Raw genomic sequence first — 22,164 nt, 5'->3', positions numbered from 1 at the left:
CTCTATTCTGAGTTTCTCCGTAAAACTGTTTAACGAATCCCACAGAGACCTGTCATACCTTCCCAACAAAGCAGAAGCTCTGGCAACCTCCATTGTAGATCATGATGTTCCACACATCTCTTTTCCAAGAGCATCTATTTATCTGCTTTCTTTGCCCGGTGGCATGTAAGAAGAAAGAGCAACAGTGTGAGACTGTCCTGCTGGCGGTACAATGACCAAATCTTAAGGAGGGTTTGATCTGAGAAACAGTGAGTCCTGTTCAGGTGGTTTATATTTTTTGAGAAGACACAATGGAGAAGATTTCACTGATGTAGGTGTAAGGAATAGTTGCTTTGCCGGTACTAGTAAGTCAGGAACCAGAGGAAGTTGTGTAGCTGTTCTCTGAGGTAAAGTCCCAAAAATACCAGAAGACTATGCAGTAGCAGTAGGGATATCAATATTGAATTGTATTGCCTCCCTTATTTACACCTCGTAAAAGAAGGTCATCTGTAGGAGACACTCTTGTGGGAGGTGTATTCATCAGAGTAGGTGAGTAACCTCTGACTGATGAGTAGTAGTGTTTGACCAAGATGGAGATCTTCTTCTTCTTGTGTATAGATCTGGATCGTCTGCTTGATCTTCCAGATCTAGATATAGTTCTGGATTCATTTTAGATCCGGGGCAGTGACACAGTGGACTCCTAGATCTTTCTGGAGACTTATGAGGTGAAGCTGCAATCTGTGGACTACTTTTAGGCCCTGTTGGATACATTGGGAGCACAGACGGTGTACCTGGAGAAAATTGGGAGATGCAGCCCCCCTAGGAGATGGTGTACCGAGAATGTGGATTTCAGGGTGACCCGTGATGGTGACTAAGTACAACAGTACTCAGAGTCCGAAGTATGTGGCACAGGTTCATGCTGTAAACGTTGAAACCAGTGTGGAGAGATATTTAAAGCTGACTGGGATCTGGTCCTAGATGTAGAGCGAGGCCTAGATTTAGTTGTGGGTGTTAGCAAAGACTGTGGCGTGTTCTTCGATGTTCGATGTTTTCCCCTTGACGTCGACAGTGGCTTTGCCGATGGTTCCAACGTCGATACGTGTTTCAGCGTCGATGGGTGGTGGACTCCCGATGGTGACTTATGCCGATGTGAGTTCAATTATGAACGCCAAGAATGCTTTGATGTTGAGTGGTGGCTTGACCCTACTTTCAACTGCATTTTTGGCGGTTTACCTGTTGACGGCAACCGCTGCCAGTAGTTGTCCTGTCCTCGACGTCAGTAGACGTTAACTGGGAACGTCTATTTTTGTGGTGATAATTATGTCTCTCTCTGAAAATCCCTTTGCAAGAGTCCTTGGAGCAAGAGGAGAGTTTTTTGGAAGAAGACTGACGTTCCTCAAGCCCTTTTGATTAACCAAATTTAGTAACTTGCCTTCTTTATTTTCTCATCTTGGGGGATCTAAACCTCCACTTTGATGATTTAGAGTGTAGAGAGGCACAAGCTGTGGTTGCAGCACTGAAACCCCTGGGGGTCAATCTGCTATCTACAGCCCCCACGCACCAACTGGGCCACCTCTTGGACCATATTTTTGCTAATTGGGAGGGTATTAAGGTTTCATCTCCGATCCAAACGATTTGGTCGGACCATAGCATTATTCCGTTCGAAATTGATAATGTGTCCTCAGGAACTAAACATAGGATACCCCTACCCCAGAAGCGCAGGGAATGGAAGAAATTTACTCCAGAAACGTTTGAAAATGCCCTATTAGAACATCCCCTGCCACTAGGCAATACCTTACAGGAGGCATGGAGCAGCTATGAGAATTGGATGTCCAATGCTTTGGATGAGGTAGCGCCCTGGACACTTAAACCCCCGGCAAGGCAATCTAGAACTGCCCCCTGGTTGTCCGAAAAACTTAAATTAGCTAAAGCCAAATGTAAAACCATGGAACGGAGTTGGAGGAAAAACTATTCTCCATAACACAAATTATGTTATAGAACGGAATTAAAAAAATACCAGAAGCTAGTGAGATCAGAGAAAAGTATCTATCTTTAGAGCAGAATTGGGCTAGCGAACAATCCCACCAGAGAACTCTTTGTTATTTATAAGGAGCTCACAGTTCCATCTAGACTTGAAGCTCAAGATACTTACTCTAATGAGATACGTGACTCTGTAGCGGATTTCTTTGTAGACAAGGTCGACAAAATCCATGCCACCTTTAAAAATAGCGTCGATCTTTCATGTAACCATGTGGACGTAAGAGATAGCTCTAGCCCCATAAGGAAGTCCCATCTCACATGCTTTGAAACTCCTGAAAGACATGAACTACTATGTATCGTCAACAGCATACAATCTGGCTCCCCCTGTGATGCGTGCCTGCTGGCACGCTGTAACGGAGTCATGGAGAGCACGTTGATTGACCATATCAGTCACATGGTGACACTGTCCTTCCAGGAATGTCATGTACTCGACGTGTGGAAAACAGCTCAGGTTATTCCTCTAAAAAAGAAACTCAACATCCATATCTCTCAACTCCAAAATCTTTGTCCCATTTCCCTTCTTCCCTTCTGTTCAAAAATCGTAGAAAATGTGGTTAAAGGGCAGCTCATGGAATATCCTGAGGAGGAAGCCCTCCTCCATCCCTCACAATCAGGATTCAGATCTGGCTACTCGACTGAGTCAGCCGTTCTCTATTCCACTGAGTGCCTTAGACAGATAGTGGATGAAGGAGAGACCGCAGCGTTGGTTTTATTAGATCTGAGTGCAGCTTTTGACACCGTGCTGCACACAACGCTGCTGTCTCGTCTTTCTGATATGGGGGTGGCAGGATCAGCATTAGCCTGGATACGATCCTTCCTGGCCAATAGAAGCTTTCAGATGCACTGCCCACCCTTCAAATCTTCCCTCAGGAAGGTGAGCCATGGGGTTCCCCAGGGCTCGAGTTCGAGTCCTACCTTATTCAATATCTATATGGAACCCCTGGCTCACGTAGTGGAGGCATTCGGGGTGGGCATTGTTAGCTATGCTGATGACACCCAATTGATATTCAAGCTTACGCCCGACCACAGAGAAGATGCCACTAACTTTTCTAACTGTCTGTCATCAGTGGCATCATGGATGAACAACAACTGCCTGCGCCTTAATGGCGAAAAAACAGAACTGCTGGTGGTTGGGAAAGCAGCATCAGCTTGGTCTCACATGTGGTGGCCCACCGAATTGGGCAGTCCTCCCATTCCTGTGTTCTCGGTAAGAAATCTTGGCGTATTGCTTGACTCGGACCTCTCTTACAAGTCCCACGTCAGCAAGGTGACTGGTAGGTGCTTCAGCATACTGAGGGTCCTTCGGAAGGTCTTAGATCTCCTTCCTACTGGAGCCAGAAAGACTATTGTCCATGCTCTGGTGACCCCCCACCTCGACTATGGGAATGCTCTGCTTGTAGGTCTGAGTAAGAAAGGCCTTCACCAACTTCAGTGCGTTCAGAACGCCGCCGCACGCCTTGTGCTCGGGCTTCCTCGCAGAGCTTCTGGGAAGACCGCTTTGGCCAAGCTCCATTGGCTCCCAGTCAGGGAACGGATTAAATTTAAAGTCCTTTGTTTTGCGCACCGCATCGCCCAGGGCAAAGGCCCAGGTTATTTAAAGAACCTCCTCATTGCACATCGCCCTATCCGGAATCTGAGATCGTCCGGCACGATGCTGTTCAAACTTCCCCGTATCACCAGAGCCAGGATGGGTGGTCGTTCTTTTAGGTACCTGGCCTATAAACAGTGGAATGAACTCCCGCTCCACCTCCGAATGGAACCCTCCGAATCCAGATTTCGGGGAAACTCAAAACGTTTCTGTTTCCTACTACGTAAACCTTCCCTCTCTTTGGCTCTGTCAACATCTGCCTCCTGAAATCTAGCAGTAGTCAGCGTGGGGACACACTGTTCTTTTGTGTAACCAGGCGCTTAACAAATGGCTTATTATTTATTATTATTATTTATTGGAGACCATAGAGTCTGATCTTTTCTTTGTCATTTAAAGTACACTTGGAGAACTTCGGACAGTGACCCCATATCTCTGGATGATGAGACTCCGGAAGGCAAACAATAGAGGCAGAATAAGGTACTGTCTGAGCCTTTATCTTCCCACAGGAAGGACACTCCACAAAAAGTGAAGGCATTCTTGACATGGAAATAAACTATACATTTCTATCTGCACTCAAGGTGCTGAAGAATGTCAAATGACTTTCAAAATAAAAGGTTTTGAAAAGATTTTCTAGTGTTATTTTCTCCAAAAAGGCAGAGCTCAGTGCTCTATGATTCTCTCTCTAGGATCCGGAAAAATTAACTGACCTAGCTGTCACCTGTGAGGTGTGATGGTATACAGGGGGTACTGTGAGATTCTTAAAGGCACAGTGTCAGTATTCTTTACTATTCTTCGAATGGCAGCTTACTGGTTAAAAATGTCCCTTATTCCCTTTCCTTTTAAAAAAGTTTATGAAAGACTTTTATAGTAATTTTTTTATTAATCACATATTTTTATGTAATTGGATTATTTTTGAAAATGAAAATTCAATGTAATCTGCCTATTTTTAACCTTTCTTTAGACTGCAGATATATGTTCGGTATGACGTGCAAAGTTTATTACAGATCTATGCAGCATTTTTAAGAGTGCTCCAGAATCCCCGCTGGGGGGCAGCACTATTCAGCGCTTATGACTATTGATCAGGATCCCCTGGAATGGAACTTCCACGCTCCACCCAAGTATTACCAAGCTACACAGGGACCTGGTAAACCTCCTTCTAGGTTTTGCGTCGTCTTGGTGGCGCAAGGGCGACGTAAATATTTGAAAAATCTGATACTCAATGTCAAGCACATAACAAGCATTAACATGCATCAGCCTTGCATGCTTGCAATATGAATATTGACCTCATGGTGGCAGCAGAATGCTATGCATTTTATATTTATGAAATTGAATTTTACCAAGCTTTTTCATTGCTTAGTCCTGTGTAAAAATGTTAATCACGGCGACATAATTGCCGTGATTTTTGTAATTTCGTGTAATAAAATGTACACAAAATAACATATGTTATGCCATATCAAAAATTTAGGGAAGGAATTTTTACCCTACGTACCATGCAGATAATTTTTTAATGTAAGCGGTAGATTTATTTTACTATAGTGGATCATTCAGGTAATTTTTGAGACCAAAACTACAAAACCAGCTCCATCATCTTCTGAACATAAGGAAAAACTATCATAAAAGTCCCACAAAAAAACAATAAGCCCTCTGTCTCGTTCCTCTGAACATAAGATGAAGAAAAGAAGAAAGACCTTGAGTCATCTCAGTGACACCGCCAACCTCATCCCAACTCAAAAAGTCAAAATTGCTGCCAACTCAGTTGAGGAGCACCTCACCACTTCCACTGTTGACGAAGAAGAAATGCTCGTTGACGACCAGTCCTGCTATGACCACCATGTCGATGACCGCTCCATTGACAGCGGTCCCATAGATGAGGTACCAGGCAGAAGGCACGGCAAGGACAGTCCTGTGGACAGACACGCTCTTGAAGACTCAACCATCCATTCCTGTCTTGTCGAAGGTAGACGGTAGAGTTTGGAAAAGATCAGCCATACTCCCAGAGCGCACGCGCCCGAGCAAAGCTCCACTGCGAAACTGCTGGAAACTCAACCAGAGGAAGAATCTGACCCAGAAGACCCATTCGAGGCAGCGCATCGACCAGGACAGATCCAAGCGAGATGTCCAGACATGAAGGAAGAGCATGATTACTCCCTTACCTATAACCAAAAGCCACAGCAGGATTATCCTAATGATCCTTGTTTAGGCGAAAGGGAGAAATGATGGAGAAATATAGCCCACTACACCGTCACTATGACCCAAACGGAGCAAGGAAAACCAGGACCCTCCACCTGTACCAGTGGAACCACACAAAACCAACACAATATGAACCGCTGAACCTCAAACTCATCCTTCACATCCGCCACCATAAATGCCCAACCTCCATCACCAGCCATGCCTCAGCCTCAACCAGAACCTCTGTAACCACCTGAGGTTCCACAAACCTAGCCGGCCACCCCAAGTGCTTACGCTCAATCTTACCAGCACGCATCTCCAGAACCAGTTCAGGTTCATGCATCGGATGACGTGGTCACTACTCCGATGATATGGAGAAAGGGGAACTTCCTGGACCTCAAGGTAGTGAGTGAGATGGATACACATTACTGGTGGCAGAGCCAGCTACCCCTTCACCCATGGACTCGCCAGCAGATGACACCGACAAATTTCACACCCTCCTAGAAAAGACATCTAAGTTCGAACTCATAGGTATAAGTGAAGAAATAGCCTTCTTCCTATAGGACTTCTAAGAACCAGCCAGGAAGCCTGTTAGAGCGAAGCCAGCAGCAATATCTGCAATAATAGCAAGCCAGGACAAGTGATATAAAGTATAAAGGGCCAGATGACTCCCTGGTGTGTCTGGAAGGCACCCCAAAAAGGTGAATCTAAATTTATGACCACTGTTATTTAAAATAAACACTTATAATACTTTGTATCTCGTTCTCATTACAAGTAAAGTGACGGCTCCCACATCAGATGGTTAGGAGGGCACCGAGGTATTACTTTATAAAAAAAAGACTAAGAATTTGAAAAAAATCTAAACAACCGATTGTCAATAATGGGCTCTGCACAGCAGACAGATCCTTGCGGGGCAAATCTAAGGCTCATTCTCCCAGAGGCAAAGCAGCTACTGACGCCCTGATGAGGCTGCCACGGATGGGAGGCTACTGACGCCCTGATGAGGCTGCCGCCACTCGATCCCACTGTTTCCGGACGGGACAGAGAACCTCGTAATGGAGAAATGAAACACTTTACCTGGTCCGCTAGATTTGCACCATGGGTATTTCTCTCTTAGCCAGAGGGGCAGATTTATGTTGGGAATGCGCCACGTTTGCGTCACGCAACTGCGGCGTAAATGTGGCACATCCCTAAGACCCATTTACAACGTGACGCATCTAGGCAGATGCGTCACGTTGTAAAGCCCTGCGCCACTGGTGGGCGTTCCGGCGCAGGGTGAGCGTTCCGGGGCTGGTGCGCCTCGCAAAAGTGGCTGAGTGAAATCTATGAGATTGCACTCAGTCACTTTCAGGCCAATGCTGCGTCAAAACCCTGTGCCTGCTTGAAGCAGGCGTAGGTCTTGACGCAGCATTGTACAGATGGGGCACCCCCGAGCCTTGCTGGAGCTGCGTCGCGCTTGCGACTCAACTCCAGCAATGCGCCACCTTTACAGCACAGATGCGTCATGCATCTGTGCCGTTTTTGCCACATGGTGCGCCGCATTGTAAATGCGGCGCACCATGGGTGGCAGAGCAGCGGCGCAAAATAACTAGCGCATCCCTGGGGATGCGCCAGTTATCATAAATCTGCCCCTCTGTCTGCTCCCTGTTTACCAAAAATATATTAAGGAAATGTACTTGTGTAACATCTTTTCACCACTTTACCTTGCAGGGCATGAGGGGAAACTGGCACCTCCAGGTATTCTGAAAGACCCAGTGTCAGTTTTGAACTGCTTTTGCAGCCTGTTCTTGGACGTAGTTTTGTTTTATACATTTTTTTATATAGTGAAAGTGTGTTTTATTTAAATAGTACTTCATAACCGATTTGGATATAGGATGCGCAAAATAGAAAGTGTTGCCTTGCACAGGCTTACTTTCTTTATTATTATTTTTTTAATGATAAAATATTCTGTAAAAAGTGTGAATCTAACATGTGCATCGCACCGAGCAGACTATGAGGCCCCATGAAGCTCTTTCTGGCACAGTGGGGCGGCGCGTGGTATGAGGCTGCTTGTGACCCCTGGACAGCACATGACGTTGAGCTGTTTAGACGCGACAGGTCTATCTCTGACCCTTGGAGAGTGCATTACAGCAGGTTGATCATACCTTGATCGATCCTGCAGCCTATCTGAGATATCCGGACAATGGGTGATACCGGTGTATTTATGATGTTCAAAGGATATGCCAACAATATGAGACGCGGATAGTGCACGAATACAAAGCCCTCCACGACGAAGGAACAGCATACATCAACAAACGCATGACCTTCCACCCACCAACCAGACACTAGGATCCGCCTCCCTCTCCCTCGTAGACAAGCATCCCCGGATCCGACTAAGCAACAACGGAGGATGCTGCTTGTCACACCTGGTGGCCAAAGCTTGGAACGACCTCCCCTGCACCTCAGGACCGCCCCACTGCTCCGGGAATTTAGGAAAGGACTCGAGGCCTGGCCGATCAAATGAACAGATCACCAGGAGGCAGCTAGCAACTCTAGCGCCTTGAGACCCTCACGGGGGATTTGCTGCACTTTATGGATCCTGATTGATTCATTCATTGATTGATGATGCTGGGTTGCTTCCGACACTGGCTAGCACATGACACCAGCCTGTCTATAATGCTTCCGTAGCACGTCCTGGTCACTCTGTGACACTTAGTGCATGACGGAAGACCGCTTGAGACAGTTGGATCGTGTTTATGTGAAGTCTATCTCTGATATTTGTAGAAACAATCGCAATGGACCGCACACCGCTAGCCCCTCCTCTGGATCGCCCCTAGGGACTCTGGTACATGGAGTTCTTGAGTGGTTCACCCCAGTGGGTGCAAGTAGGTACTCTCTGATATTTGGACAGCGCCTGTGACTGAGCTGTTTTTCCACCTGTTTAGCACATGAAGTTACTTCCCTTCAGTAACACTCCTTCTGGAGAATACTCCGCCTACCTGCAGATTCCTCACCTTTAGAGTATCCCCAGTGTCCAGACTGGATCCGGAAGATTTTCCAACATAGCTCCTGTCCGACGGCAGGTGGAGTTGTGCGGCACTGCATCTACTCTGCTCTGCCCCAGAAGTGAGCCGCATATAGGCGCCACACTGATTTTAGGTCCTTTCTGGACATCGATCAGGCCATCAGAGCCCAAAAACGGGTGGTTTATCAGTCTACAGATCTCTAATTTGGGGCCTTTTTAAATGGAAAAGAGTCCATTCCACATAACGGGGAGGCGGGAGGGCTGTGAAGAATCTGCCGCAGGATAGAGTATCCACAAGAAGGAATGGTTTCTAACCTGTAAAACCTTTTCTTCTTTCTCTGGGATCTCCATTAATAGGTATAAGCATTGCCCACCCTCACCAAGAGCAGGGGAAAAGACAGAGGAACAACTAAACGACCAATCAAGAAAATACATTTCTCAGGGAAGCCTGTCCTACTTAAGCATCTGCCCAAGCATCTGAGTCCAAACAAGTGTTTGGTAAAAGTGTGAACAGATATCCATGTAGCTGCTTTGCACATTTCAGCTATGGGTACATTTCGCATCAAAGTGGCAGTAGCCGCTTTCCCCCTAGTAGAATGAGCCAATGGTCTAGCGGATAAAGTTTTATTGGCTTTTAGTAGCATTAAAGGACGAAAGACACTATTCAACAGGAGATGGAATGTTTGGAAGTGGCTAGATCTGTACGGCCCAGGCCGTAATTTACAAACAATTGGTCCGATGTACATAAGTCTTGTGTTTTGTCTGAATAAAACTTTAAGACTCACCTAATGTCTTGGGAATGGATAGTTCTTTTAGCCGGAGTGTAAGGGTGTTGAAAGAAAGTTGGTAAGTAAATTTTGATTAATGTGAAAATCTGAAATGACTTTTGGAAGGAATTTTGGGTGAGTCCTCATTACTATCTTATTAGAGAGGAAAACAGTGTAAGGTTCATGAGAGCACAACGCCTAGATTTTGCTAACCTTCCGTGCTGATGTTATTGCTACAAGGAAATCAGTTTTCCATGAGCGACCCAAGACCCTGTTTTCAGGCCGGGCCGCTCCCCCACTGCGTTAGCACACCCTGCTGGCGTGGTGTCCCCGAGCCTCGCTGGCGGGGTGTCCCCGAGCCTCGCTGCTGCTGCGAGTTCGAGGCCCTCCTCCACCCGCAGGCTCCTGCCTTTGCCCTATCCCTGGTGGCCTAGTGGTGGGCCTGTAAGTATTTCGTGTATCTTCACTGTTGTTTATTTTTTTGTTCGTTTTTATCTGTTACTGCTACTGTCTATACTTGTCCCTCTTCGTAGTCTCTTTCCTTTAATTTGCCCCCTGTCTCCGTTATCTGCTGCCTGTGTTTGCCACTGTTTCTGTCTGCCTTCTGTGCCCCTCTGTAGTTGTCACTGTGCTTTTGTTTGCCTTCTGTGCCCATTTCTTGTTTTCACCACCGCTATTCTGGACCGCTCCCCCCCCTCAAGTGCATCCTGCTCAACACCCGCTCCGTCCACAAGCACGCCGTAGAACTCTCGGCCCTCCTCGACACTACAGCTACGGACGTCGCCTTCCTCACGGAGACCTGGATGAACGCCTCCTCAGCCCTGGACATCGACATAGCCATCCCAGACGTCTACAAGATCACCCGGAAGGACCGCACCAACAAAACCGGAGGAGGAATCGCCATCATCCACAGGAACACCATCAGCGTCTCAACCAACACAGAGGAAACCCTCACCACCGCCGAACACCTACACTTCCAGATCAACACCAACCCTAAGACCACCCTCAGAGGAACCCTCATCTACAGACCCCCGGGCCCACGTACACAATTCAGCGAAGCCATCGCCGACTTCATCAGCCCGCTCTCCCTCGCCTCCGCAGACTACATCCTCCTAGGGGACCTGAACTTTCACCTGGAGAACCTCAACGATAGCAACACCACCACCCTGCTCGACAACCTAGCCAACCTCAGACTCAAATAAATGGTGACCACCCCCACCCACTATGCCAGACTCACGCTGGACCCCATCTTCTCCGCCAGCAACCACATCACATACAGCCACACCACTGGCCTCCACTGGACCAACCACAGCTGCATCCACCACCACCCGCAGCAGATCCCCCGCAGAAGCTGGAGAAAAATCACCACCGACCAGCTCACAACGGCACTAAGCCAGAACCCGCCATCGGACACCACCGACCCCAACGCCGCCACACGCAACCTCACACAGTGAATCAGCAACTGCGCCAACACCCTCGCACCACTGAAGAACCCCCCTGGCAAGCCCAGCAACAGGATAGCCACCTTGTTCACCGAGGAACTCAAGGACTCTAAGAAATCCTGCCGAACCCTCGAGAAGACCTGGCGCCGCGAACAGACGGCAGAAAACCATTCAGCTCTCAAGAACGCCACCCGCATACACCACCAACTGTTCCGCACCACCAAGAGGACTTCTTTCAAGGAGCGCCTAGACAACAACGTACACAACAGCAACGAGCTCTTCAGCATCGTGAAAGAACTATCCAACCCCAGCGCCAACTACAATGACATGCCACCATCTCAAGACCTCTGTGACGCCCCGCCACCTTCTTTCACCGCAAGATCGCTGACATACATGACAGCTTCAGCGCCCAGACTCTGCCATCAGCCACAGAACCATCACCCACCACCGCCACCCTCAACACCTGGTACCCCATCAGCATTGAAGACACCACCCACGTCATGAACACCACCCACTCCGTCTCACCGTCCGATCCATGCCCCCACCACATCTTCAACAAAGCAGATACCGTCATCGCACCCCACCTCTGGAACATCATCAACTACTCCTCCTCGACCGCCACCTTCCCAGAGAGCTGGAAAAAGACAGAGATCAACGCTCTACTGAAGAAACCCACAGCCGACCCTAAGGAACTCAAGAACTTCCAGCCCATCTCCCTGCTTCCCTTCCCGGTGAAAGTAATCGAGAAGACCGTCAACAAACAGCTGACCACCTTCCTCGAGGCAAATGGCTCCCTCGACCCATCCCAGTCCAGATTCTGCGCCAACCACAGCACCGAGACCGCCCTCATCGCAGCCACCAACGACATCGGGACCCTGCTCGACAACGGGGAAACAGCTGCCCTCATCCTCCTTGACCTCTCAGCCGCCTTCGACACCGTCTGCCACCGCACCCTAAGATCTCGCCTCCACAACACAGGGATCCAAGGAAGAGCCCTGGACTGGATCACATCATTCCTCTCCGGCAGAACCCAGAGAGTCCGCCTCCCTCCCTTTCCCTCCGCGTCCACCGAGATCATCTGCGGCGTACCCAAAGGCTCCTCGCTCAGCCCGACTCTCTTCAATGTCTACATGAGCCCCATCGCTGCCATCGTCCGCACACACAACCTCAACATCATCTCATACGCCGACGACACCCAGCTGATCCTCTCCCTCACCAAAGACCCAGCCACCGCCAAGACCAACCTCCAGGAAGGATGAACTGGATGGCAAGCCCAGCAACAGGATAGCCACCTGGTTCACCGAGGAACTCAAGGACTCTAAGAAATCCTGCCGAACCCTCGAGAAGACCTGGCGCCGCGAACAGACGGCAGAAAACCATTCAGCTCTCAAGAACGCCACCCGCATATACCACCAACTGTTCCGTACCACCAAGAGGACTTCTTTCAAGGAGCGCCTAGACAACAACGTACACAACAGCAAGGAGCTCTTCAGCATTGTGAAAGAACTCTCCAACCCAGGAAGGATGAACTGGATGAAGCTCAGCCGCCTGAAACTGAACTCGGACAAGATGGAAGTCCTCATCCTGGGACCATCCCAATCCGCCTGGAACGACTCCTGGTGGCCCAATGTGCTAGGGACCACACCGACACCCACGGACCATGCACGCAACCTGGGATTCATCTTGGACTCCACGCTCACATTGACCAAACAAGTCAAAGCCATCTCATCCTCATGCTTCAATACCTTGTGCATGCTCCGAAAGATATTCAGATGGATCCCCACCGAAACAAGAAGAACCGTCACCCAAACCCTAGTCACCAGCCGGTTGGACTATGGGAACACCCTCTACGCATGAACCACAGCAAAAGTTCAGAGAAGACTCCAGCGCATACAGAACGCTTCCGCTCGCCTCATCCTCGACATCCCTTGCCACAGCCACATATCAGCCCACCTGAGAGACCTGCACTGGCTCCCAGGCAGCAAGAAAATTACGTTCAGGCTCCTCACCCACGCACACAAGGCTCTCCACGACATAGGTCCCGACTACGTCAACAGACGCCTCACGTTCTACACTCCATCCCGCCAGCTCCGCTCCTCCATCCTCGCCCTCGCCACCATCCCACGGATTCGCAGAACCTCCACCGGAGGAAGATCGTTCTCCTTCCTGGCCACCAAGACCTCCCCCCCCCCCAGCGCATTGAGACCCTCGCGGGTGAGTAGCGCGCTTTACAAATGCTATGATTGATTGATTGATTGATAAGAGATGTTGCAGGGACGATTTGTGAATGGGTTCAAAGGGGTCCTGCATGAGGTGTGAGATGAATATGTTAAGCTCCCAGGGAGGAGAAGGACGCCAAATGGGAGGGAAAACCTTTTTCAACCCTTTAAAAAAAATCCCAAATCACTGGGATTTTGAAAAAAGAGTTTTGAGAAGGACATTTTCTGTAGGCAGAAAGAGCTGCCAAGTGAACCTTTATGTAAGAGAACTGCAAGCCATATTTTGCCAAATGAAGTAAGCATGGAAGAATGACACCTTCTTGGCAGGTTGTTGGGTCCACGTTCTTGTTAGAACACAAAATGCACAACCTCTTCCATTTGAAGGAATAGGCTGAATGAGTTGACGGGGTTTAGCCTCCTTGAGAATGTTCATGCAGTCTTGCAGAAGGTTCAGGTGTCCATACTAAACCAGCTCAGGAGCCATGCTGCCAAATTCAGGGAGGACAGTTTGGGGTGAAGCATCTGTCCTCCGAGTTTCATTAGAAGATATGATCTGCAAGGCAGCCTGAGTTGTGGACGCTCTGACTCGTAAAGATTGTCCATGAACCATCACTGGCATGGTCACTCCGCAGCTATCAAGATCATTTTGGCTCGTGAGTAGGACAGCTTGATGAAGACTCACGGGATTAGGGGCATTTGAGGAAAGGCATGGAGAAATGTGCTGCACCAGTCGATCCATAGGGCATTCCCCAGTGACCCTGGCTGGAAGAACCTTGAGGAGAAGCTTGGCCATTTTTTTGTTTTCTGCAGTGGCGAGCAAATCAATGTGTGGCGCGCCCACAGCCTGAATATGCTTTGTACCACGTCCTCATCAAGGACCCATTCATGGTTTTCCTGCAGGACTCCGTTGAGTGAGTCTGTCTGAATATTTTGCACACCTCGATTATGAGTTCTCGTAATGCGCAGGTCCCTGGCTATTAGCCACTTCCAGATTGTCTAGGCCTTGTGGGACTAAGGTCCGGACCTCGTTCCCGCCTGCTTGTTGAGGTAGTTTATGGCTGTTATGTTGTCCGTCTGAACAAACAAGGATTTCGTCTTGAATGATGGGAGAAAAGCTTTCAGCAACAGGTGAACTGTGTGGAGCTCGAAGAGATTGATGTGACATTTTATCTCTCTAGAAGACCATACGCCTTGGATTTGGAGATGATCCATGTGTGCTAACCATCCCAGTAACGAGGCATCTCTTACCATTGTCTGGTAAGGAACACACTGATGAAACGGCATTCCTTGAAACTGATTAGTTGGAGAGCATCACCATTTCAGAATCTGTGCTGCATATGGGGTGAGTGTGTTCCTGTCGTCCCACTTGTCCGTGAGTTGGTCCCACTAATCCTCGAGACATTCCTTTAGAGGACGCATGTGAAGGCAGGCATTCAGCGTTAGGAAGATACATGAATCCATCGAGCAGAGGAGAGATGACACTGTCCTCACTGTGGGGTGAGAGGCTTTCACGATAGAGGGACAATTTAGGACACTCTTTGCTTGACTGGTGTCGATGAAAGCCCCCAAATATTGCAGTGTCAAACAGGAGTAGATGTGGTTGATATGTAGCCCTAATCTTTGAAGAAGATCACTTGTCCATTGGTACTGAAGACTGGCTTCCTAAGGTGTCGACGTGTTGATGAGCCAATTATCTAGGTGGGGATAGACGAAGACTCAATGTTTCCTGATGTGGGCCGCTACCTCTGCCATGTACTTCGAGAAAGTTCTGCTGCAGACTTGATGCCAAACGGAAGCACCTTGTACAGATAATGATCTTGCCCCATGACAAACCTCAAGAATCTGCGATGCTTCATGGTTATTGGTATATGGAAGTACGCATTCTGGAGGACTATCGACCAGAGCCAGTCTCCCTGATGTTACTGGGGGTAGATCTGATGAAGTACCAGCATTCAAAACTTTTCTCGTCAAATGTATTTGTTGGCCTGTTTCAAGTTGAGAATGGGTTTACAATTGTTTCTGGGGCCTTTCTTTTTTACCAGAAAGTATCAGGAATAGATGCCAGTTCCCCGTTGTTTGAAGGGAATGGTGTCCACTGCATTCTTCTGCAGAAGGATGTTGACTTCTGATCGCACCGTCTGTAAATGGTGATTGGATGATTTCGGTGGTAGGTTGGTGGAGTACTTGTGAACATGAGACAGTATGCATTCCAAACAATATTTAATACCCAGGCACCTTTTGTAACAAAAGACCTCTGTTATTTAGTGCCAAGATACCCTGGGTGAACATGAGCTCTACAAACAAACATTATGTTATGTTGGGATGGTTTGCCACTCTGCCAGAAGAAAAACATAATATTTCCCCTCTACTGGAGTGGGTAAGGGAATAGAAAGAAGGAGAGATTCTTGGCTTGAAGCCCGCTGTAGGCTTGTTTCCCCTTCAGCAGGTTGATGGGTGGTTCTCCTTCGAGGCTGCCACCACTGTTGCTACTGGTAAGACCGCTGCTGTTGGGATTGCTGGAAACCTTGGTACCAGTGAGAGGTTTGAATGCTTTGAGGTAAAAAATGATTAAGGATCCTTTGTTGTGACTCATGGTTGAGGGCTGTGAGACGGAGCCATGAATGCCATCATAACGCCACCCATGACAGTACTCAAGTGCGGCTAGCAAGGAGGAATCAACTGCTGCACTGAGGATCTGGTTGGACACCATCATCGACTCACTGACAACCTCCAGAAAGTCTTCTGTTTTTTCTCAGGCAAGATCGTCGAAAACTATCTGTAAAGATTCCGAAAAGGCACTGTCTTACCTGCCCAGAAGAACCGATGCACTCGCTGCCTTCATTGCAGTCGCAGCTATACTGCATACTTTTCAGCACGCTGAATCCAGGTTCTTACTCTCCTAGTCTAATGGTACCGTAGACAAGTGGCATGATGTTTTTAGTAGCTGCTAAGATGACTACAGAATCTGGAAGTGGGTCGGAGTGGAAAAAGAGATGATCCTGCTCTGGAGGTGTGTATTTTTTCTGCAGCCTCAATGGAGCCGATATAACTGAGGTGCGGTCAAGCATAATTCTATCGCTGGTTCCAACAGACCCTGAACTAAAGGAAGGAGAGGTCTTGACGCTGAATGACGGTGAAGCGTCTCAAATATAATCAATGTAAAAGGAGTTGGAACTGACATCAGAATATTGAGCTTTCCAGCCCCTCTCACCAGGATCTCCGGGAAAGTAGAGACATTATCCACTGGAGTAACCCATGGTGGTGAAGACAGCATTGGAGAATATCTTCCTGCACTGGAAGAGGAGGTGGTGTAGTAGGAACGATGTCTGGAGCGTGTGCTTAATCTTGATCTAGACCTAGAGGCACGATGACTGTGAGCTCGTCTTGAGGATGGAGAAGAAGAGCACCTGGACCTGCTGCGATGATGGCGAGATCTCAAACGCGACCTCCGTGGAGAAACTCTAAGCCTCGGTGGAGGGGCCTCCACAGGTGGGAGAGTGAGAATTGGCGCTGGTGGGAGAGATGCCCGAGGAGGTGGCGGTAGAGGCAGCAGAGGTGGTGGTGGAGGAGGAAGCAGAGGAGATTGTGGAGGAGGAGAGTCTGGTAGCACTATTGGTGAAGAAGGAGCGTAAACTCTAGAATAGACAGAGTTGGGAGATGATGAAATGCATCTCTATTTCCTTCTTTCCACCTATCTTGAAGTTCTTGATGTTGACACCCTCCTCAAGGTTGTCTTTTCTCTCCGTCTCAACGTCAACACACTCCTTGACAATGCCTTTTCTCTCCATATTGACATTTACAGACTCCTTGACGTCAACTCCTTCTGTATGTTAACAGTGAAGTCGACTTTGACCTAATCTACCTTGACATACATGTTCAGCTCCCGTTTGACATCAACCGAGCCCTCAGTGGAGAATAAATTGGGGCTGTACCTTGTCTTGATGTCGATCCTCTCGACATCGACTGGGAACGATGCCATGTTTGTGCTGAGCTCCTCTTTTTGGACCTTCCAAGCCTGCGGTCCACAGAGAGACAGGTGTAAGACCTCTGGTAGAGGATTGACCCTCTCCTCACTCTGATGTCCCACCTTAAGACTGCCCCTGCTGCCTGCGTCACTCTTATATTTCATGGAGGCAAATCTTCCCCCTTTCCCTCAGGGTGCACCTTGTAAAGTTCCTACAGTGCTGGCACATGTCAGGAACATAGCTTTATGGAAGGCAGATGAAGCAGATGTTGTGATGGTCTGATTTGGCCTTTCTTCCAAAGCCAAGACCCTTGTCAAATAAAGATGGCATTTTAAATGACAAAATAATACACTTTTATGTCAGAAAAAGACAGAAAATTAAAGGGACAGTTGAAAACTGCTGAGTGAAGTAGTTGGCACCAAAACACACTTGTGATTTTTTAAGAGAAAAATTCTAAAAGGTGGAGCTCAGTGCTCCAAGATCCTGTCACAAGGAGCCAGTAAACCGAACTGAGGCAACTGCTACCTGCTGAGCAGGATTGGATACTTGTGGTCTCTGGGTCATTCAAGGCACAGACACCTTACACTCAGAGAATGGCAGCCTATGGGGATACCATTTCCTGCTATTGTTCATCTCTCTACTTTATAAAAAAAGGTTTGTGAATTTTTTTAATGATGAAGGACACTTTGCCACTGGATTCAAGCTAGCCTGGCTGATGATGGCTGATTAGCCAGAAACCAGTCCTAGGATGCTTGTTTCTGGTCCAGGGAAGATATGACTTGGCAGTTCAGGCTGGACTGTTCCCATGAGGCACAGGGTCAAGGCTGATTTGCATATGGCCATGGCTGAGTTGGGGTGGTGTGGAGTGCAAAAAAACGATGGATGTAGGCCCAGATCTCTGTACTGGTGTGAATGTATGACATTGTTCTGCATTATGGCCATCAACAGTGGCGTGAGCTAAAGAATAATGATGGATTAAACCCAGATCAGTTGACTGGGGGTGAGTGTTTGATTTTCTTAAATGCTCCGTCCATCATTCCCTTTGGTATCGCTTTGTTCGCCCTAAGTTGGCAGGGTATGCCCAGACGTGGGTCCCTTGCTCACTTTGCCACGGGATTCAAGCTAGCCTGGCTGATGACGGCTCATTAGCCAGAAACCGGTCCCAGGATGCTTGTTTCGGGTCCAGGGAAGACATGGCTTGGCAGTTCGGGCTGGACTGTTCCCATGAGGCACAGGGTCAGACTGATTTTAATATGGCCATGTCTGGACTGAGGTGGTGGAGTGAGCTAAAGAATGATGATGGAGTAAATCCAGATCAGTTGACTGAGGGTGAGTGTTTGATTTGCTCAAATGCTCCGTCCATCATTCCCTTTGGCTGATGCACTTACAACCCAGGATAATGGGCTCCGAAGGTTGTAGGGGTGCCCTGATCGTGCAGGGGCACCCTCACACTTGGAACCGAGCACCTTGCCTTCAGGATTGAAAGGCCAGCCTTAAAAGTGAATTTTAGTTTTTAAGTGCAGTGACCTCAGATATAGAGAAACCTGTATCAGTTGTAAGTGGTGCTAGCACCAGCTTACAAAGGCTGCAATAACAGGCCTGGAGTCACAATTCGAGTGGTCTCTCATGGGTGGCATAATTCATGCTTTAGCCCATGGGAGACCTCTGCTGAACCTATGCCCTTGGTAGCTCAGTACCATATACTAGGGACTTACAAGGGTACACCAGTAGCCAATCTGGGATGTACCTAAGTACTCACCATATCCAATTTCAGGGAGAAAGAACAGATGCTGGGGTCCTGATTAGCTGGATCCCACTCAGACTAGTCAGAAACAGCATAGCACCAGGTCAAAAGTGGGGGTAACCATAAAAGCAGATCCTACTTTCCTACAATAACTATACTTGCAAACGGTTGTAGAATGTATCCTTTAAGACTAAAGGTGCTTAGGGCCCAGCGTCCAAGAAACCACCAGTAGTTCGGATTGACTGTCCTGAAGTGTATGGGTGCAAAAGTGCTGCTTGCATTGGTAGCCTCGACCGCTACGCAGTTAAGTGTAAAAGGACCTGTGAAAATAACTGCAAGGGGGGACTTGGGGATAAGTCCGGCAGAACCCAACATGAGGATCTGCTCATGGGGACTCCTATTCCAAGGGGAGACAGTCAAAAGTTGTGTACTCGGGCTGTGGGGCTCAGGTGCAGAGGTGCTGACTGGTTGGCCACTTTGCGTTGGAGATTCTCAAGGTTCTTGGGGTACCTGCAGAGGAGGGAAAAGAAAGACAGAAGAGCCACTCTCGGTGTGGACTTCCTCTCTACTGAAATCCCTCGATGTGCAGGTGTTTGCAGCAGTGGTGGTCAGATTGAACACAAACAAGTCTTGGTGGGTGTAAGTGCCCCAGTAGTCAGGGTAGCTGGGTCAGTGGAATTGTCGAGGTTCCAGCAGTAAGACAGGGTTTGACTCCAAGTATTGGTAAAGTCCTTAGTTCTCGTAGTGACTGCTCTTCTTTGTCCTTCCTTTGGTTGCCAGTAGACATATCTGAGTCCTGGTGTCAGAGAACATTCTAAATACAGAATGTAGGGGATGTTAAGAGGAGAATAAGGTAGTAGCCAATGGACTACTTACCCCTGGGTTGACTACACCCCCATATTGCCACTTCCTGTGGAGAGTGGGCCTACACCTGACCCAGAGTTCCTAGTTTCACTAAAAACCCTTCTTTGAGTGTTCACTTCAGGTGGACCACCGTAGGGGTGTGCCTAGCCTTATAGTGGAACACGCCTACTGACGAGCTGATGTTCCCGCTTGCTCTGGTTCCCAATGGGCCCCCGGGCAGTGGGTGGCATGCTCCAGGTCTGGAGGAAGCTTGGGTTGTATATCAAAGGCGGCAGAGGCTTTGAAGCCTCTGGCTTTGATATGCTAAATCACTAGCCATCCTGCTGGAGAAGGTGTAAAAACCCTGCCAGAACACGTTTTGTTTCTGACCTCTGAGAGCGAGGGCTCTCCGGGGTAGGTTCCGAAACTCATCTGTGGTGGCAGGCTGGAAAAGTCCAGACAGTCAGCACACTAAATGGCTCATAGGTTTCAGGGGGTACCTCTGGGGTGCCCCCTGGGTGAATGTCATAATAAACCCAACACTGGTATCAGTGTGGATTTATTAAAACAAGGTGTTTGGTACCAAACACCAATATTGCCAGTAAAGCCATTATGTAGCTGGGTAACTCATAATGTCCAGTGCCCAGTACATTATGCTTAAGAAGGCTTCCTCATCACTTGCAATGTTGCGGCAATGGAACTAGACATCACAGGGGCATATTTGCCCATGCAGATATGTCCTCACATATAATATAATGCATCCTGCCATAGGGCTCTTAAGCCTACTGCAAGGGTAACTTACATATAGTATGTGCAGTGCACATGGGCATGGGATACAGGGAGTGTGCCATATAGTATTTTCACAAAGGTTTGCACAATTTCCTTCCTCCTGCAATGGCAGCCTGTATGCAGTTTTGATGTGAGCCCCTTTAAGTGCATAATACATGCTGCAGCCCATAGGGACTTTCCTTGGTGGCAATGGCCCTGGATACCAGAGGTACCATTTACTGGGTACTTACAGTGGTGTTAACTTTCGCGCCAATTGGGTTACAATTAGATATTCACCTGTTTTAAGGGAAAGAGCACTGGCACTGGGGACCTGGTTAGCAGTGACTCGGTGCACTTCCAGTCGAAAAGCATCCGTACTAGGGCATAAAGTGGCGATGACCACGTCAAAAAGTGTCACTTTCCTACACTCACACATCAACTTCTAAAGATATTCTACATGCGCCTGCTCAGCAACCATTTCAAAGCAGATCCCACACTATGTAAACTCCTGTACACAGCTGCTCACCTTATCTAAAGAGGTTGGGCTGACAAAAAACAGAGGGCCAAAGGGAGAAAACAATTGTGGATTCCCATAAGTCAGAATCTGCTTCCCCACAGTATGAACTGGACTGTTTTGATACTTGGATAGAACACTACCAGTTGACACTTGGACAGGTCATGCAACTGCCCAGGTAAGTGGGGCCTCCGATCTGTAGTGCCTTGAATGTGAGGAGTTTGAAATGAGTGAGTCTGTGTATCGGGAGCCGGTGGTGTTCCCTGAGGTGACATGAATGCTCGTGGCACTAGCATAGTTTGTTATAGGTCTCTCTATTGTGGATACTGGGATGGTGCGTCTCTGTGACAATTGGAAAGTACATGGCACTAGATGATTTTGGTCACTTACTTGAATAGCACATGATACAAGCCTGTTTAGAACACTTAGAAAGTGCATGTGCCAGCACTTTCTATTAATGATAGTCGGATAGCAGATCATCCAGCGCCATCAATCATGTGGTTAATTGGACAATATGGAATCCCATACTTTAGAAATTAAAAGTTCTTACCGCCGGAGCCTTGACAAAGCCGTGTCCAAGCAGTGGGTCGTCATAGATCGGGCCACCAGCTCCCGGGTGTGGCTTGCAGTAGCATCTTCCTGGAGGCCCTGGAATCCCTCGCTCTCCCTTTGGTCCCACAATTAGCTGCCCTACAAAAGATGATCACAAAGTGTCAAAAAGGACACTCAGAAAAAGAACCTGTGTGACAGGGCTATTACAGGTTTTTGGGGCACCCACGCAGTTATGTGATGAGGCCCTTCCCTTCTGGCCACAGTCCTGCCCCTTTTGGATGGTGTACCCCCACCCCCTTGCTCCAACACTTCCTCTCTGTCCCAGGCTGCTGCAGAACCCAGCCTCCACCAGGAGATGCATGCTATCACTATTTAAACAGCACACATTCTAAGCACTTTATGTATCAGGTGTTACTATTATTTATTTATTTTATTTTTTTGAGTTTTATATAGCGCTGACCTGACCCGGGGGTATCAGAGCGCTTTACAACAGTATTACATGATAGTTAAACATATTAGAACAGTCTTGAACATAAAGTTCGGCAGTCCAAGAGTGCTGAGGCTTCTTGA

General features: G+C 48.1%; 1 protein-coding gene across 1 annotated transcript in view; it reads right to left on the bottom strand.

The window, feature by feature from the left end:
• COLQ (collagen like tail subunit of asymmetric acetylcholinesterase) overlaps positions 1 to 22,164 on the bottom strand; it is a 367,702-nt gene that overhangs the window by 54,138 nt on the left and 291,400 nt on the right. The window contains exon 13 of the mRNA XM_086942196.1: positions 21,593 to 21,732. Coding sequence (XP_086798322.1) covers positions 21,593 to 21,732 — 140 coding nt within the window. The remainder of the gene's footprint in view (positions 1 to 21,592; positions 21,733 to 22,164) is intronic.

Source organism: Lissotriton vulgaris, chromosome 10 (assembly GCF_964263255.1).
Source record: "Lissotriton vulgaris chromosome 10, aLisVul1.2, whole genome shotgun sequence".
Taxonomy (NCBI): domain Eukaryota; kingdom Metazoa; phylum Chordata; class Amphibia; order Caudata; family Salamandridae; genus Lissotriton; species Lissotriton vulgaris.
The sequence above is the reverse complement of the archived record's forward strand: the minus strand, read 5'-3'. Positions and strand labels throughout refer to the sequence as shown.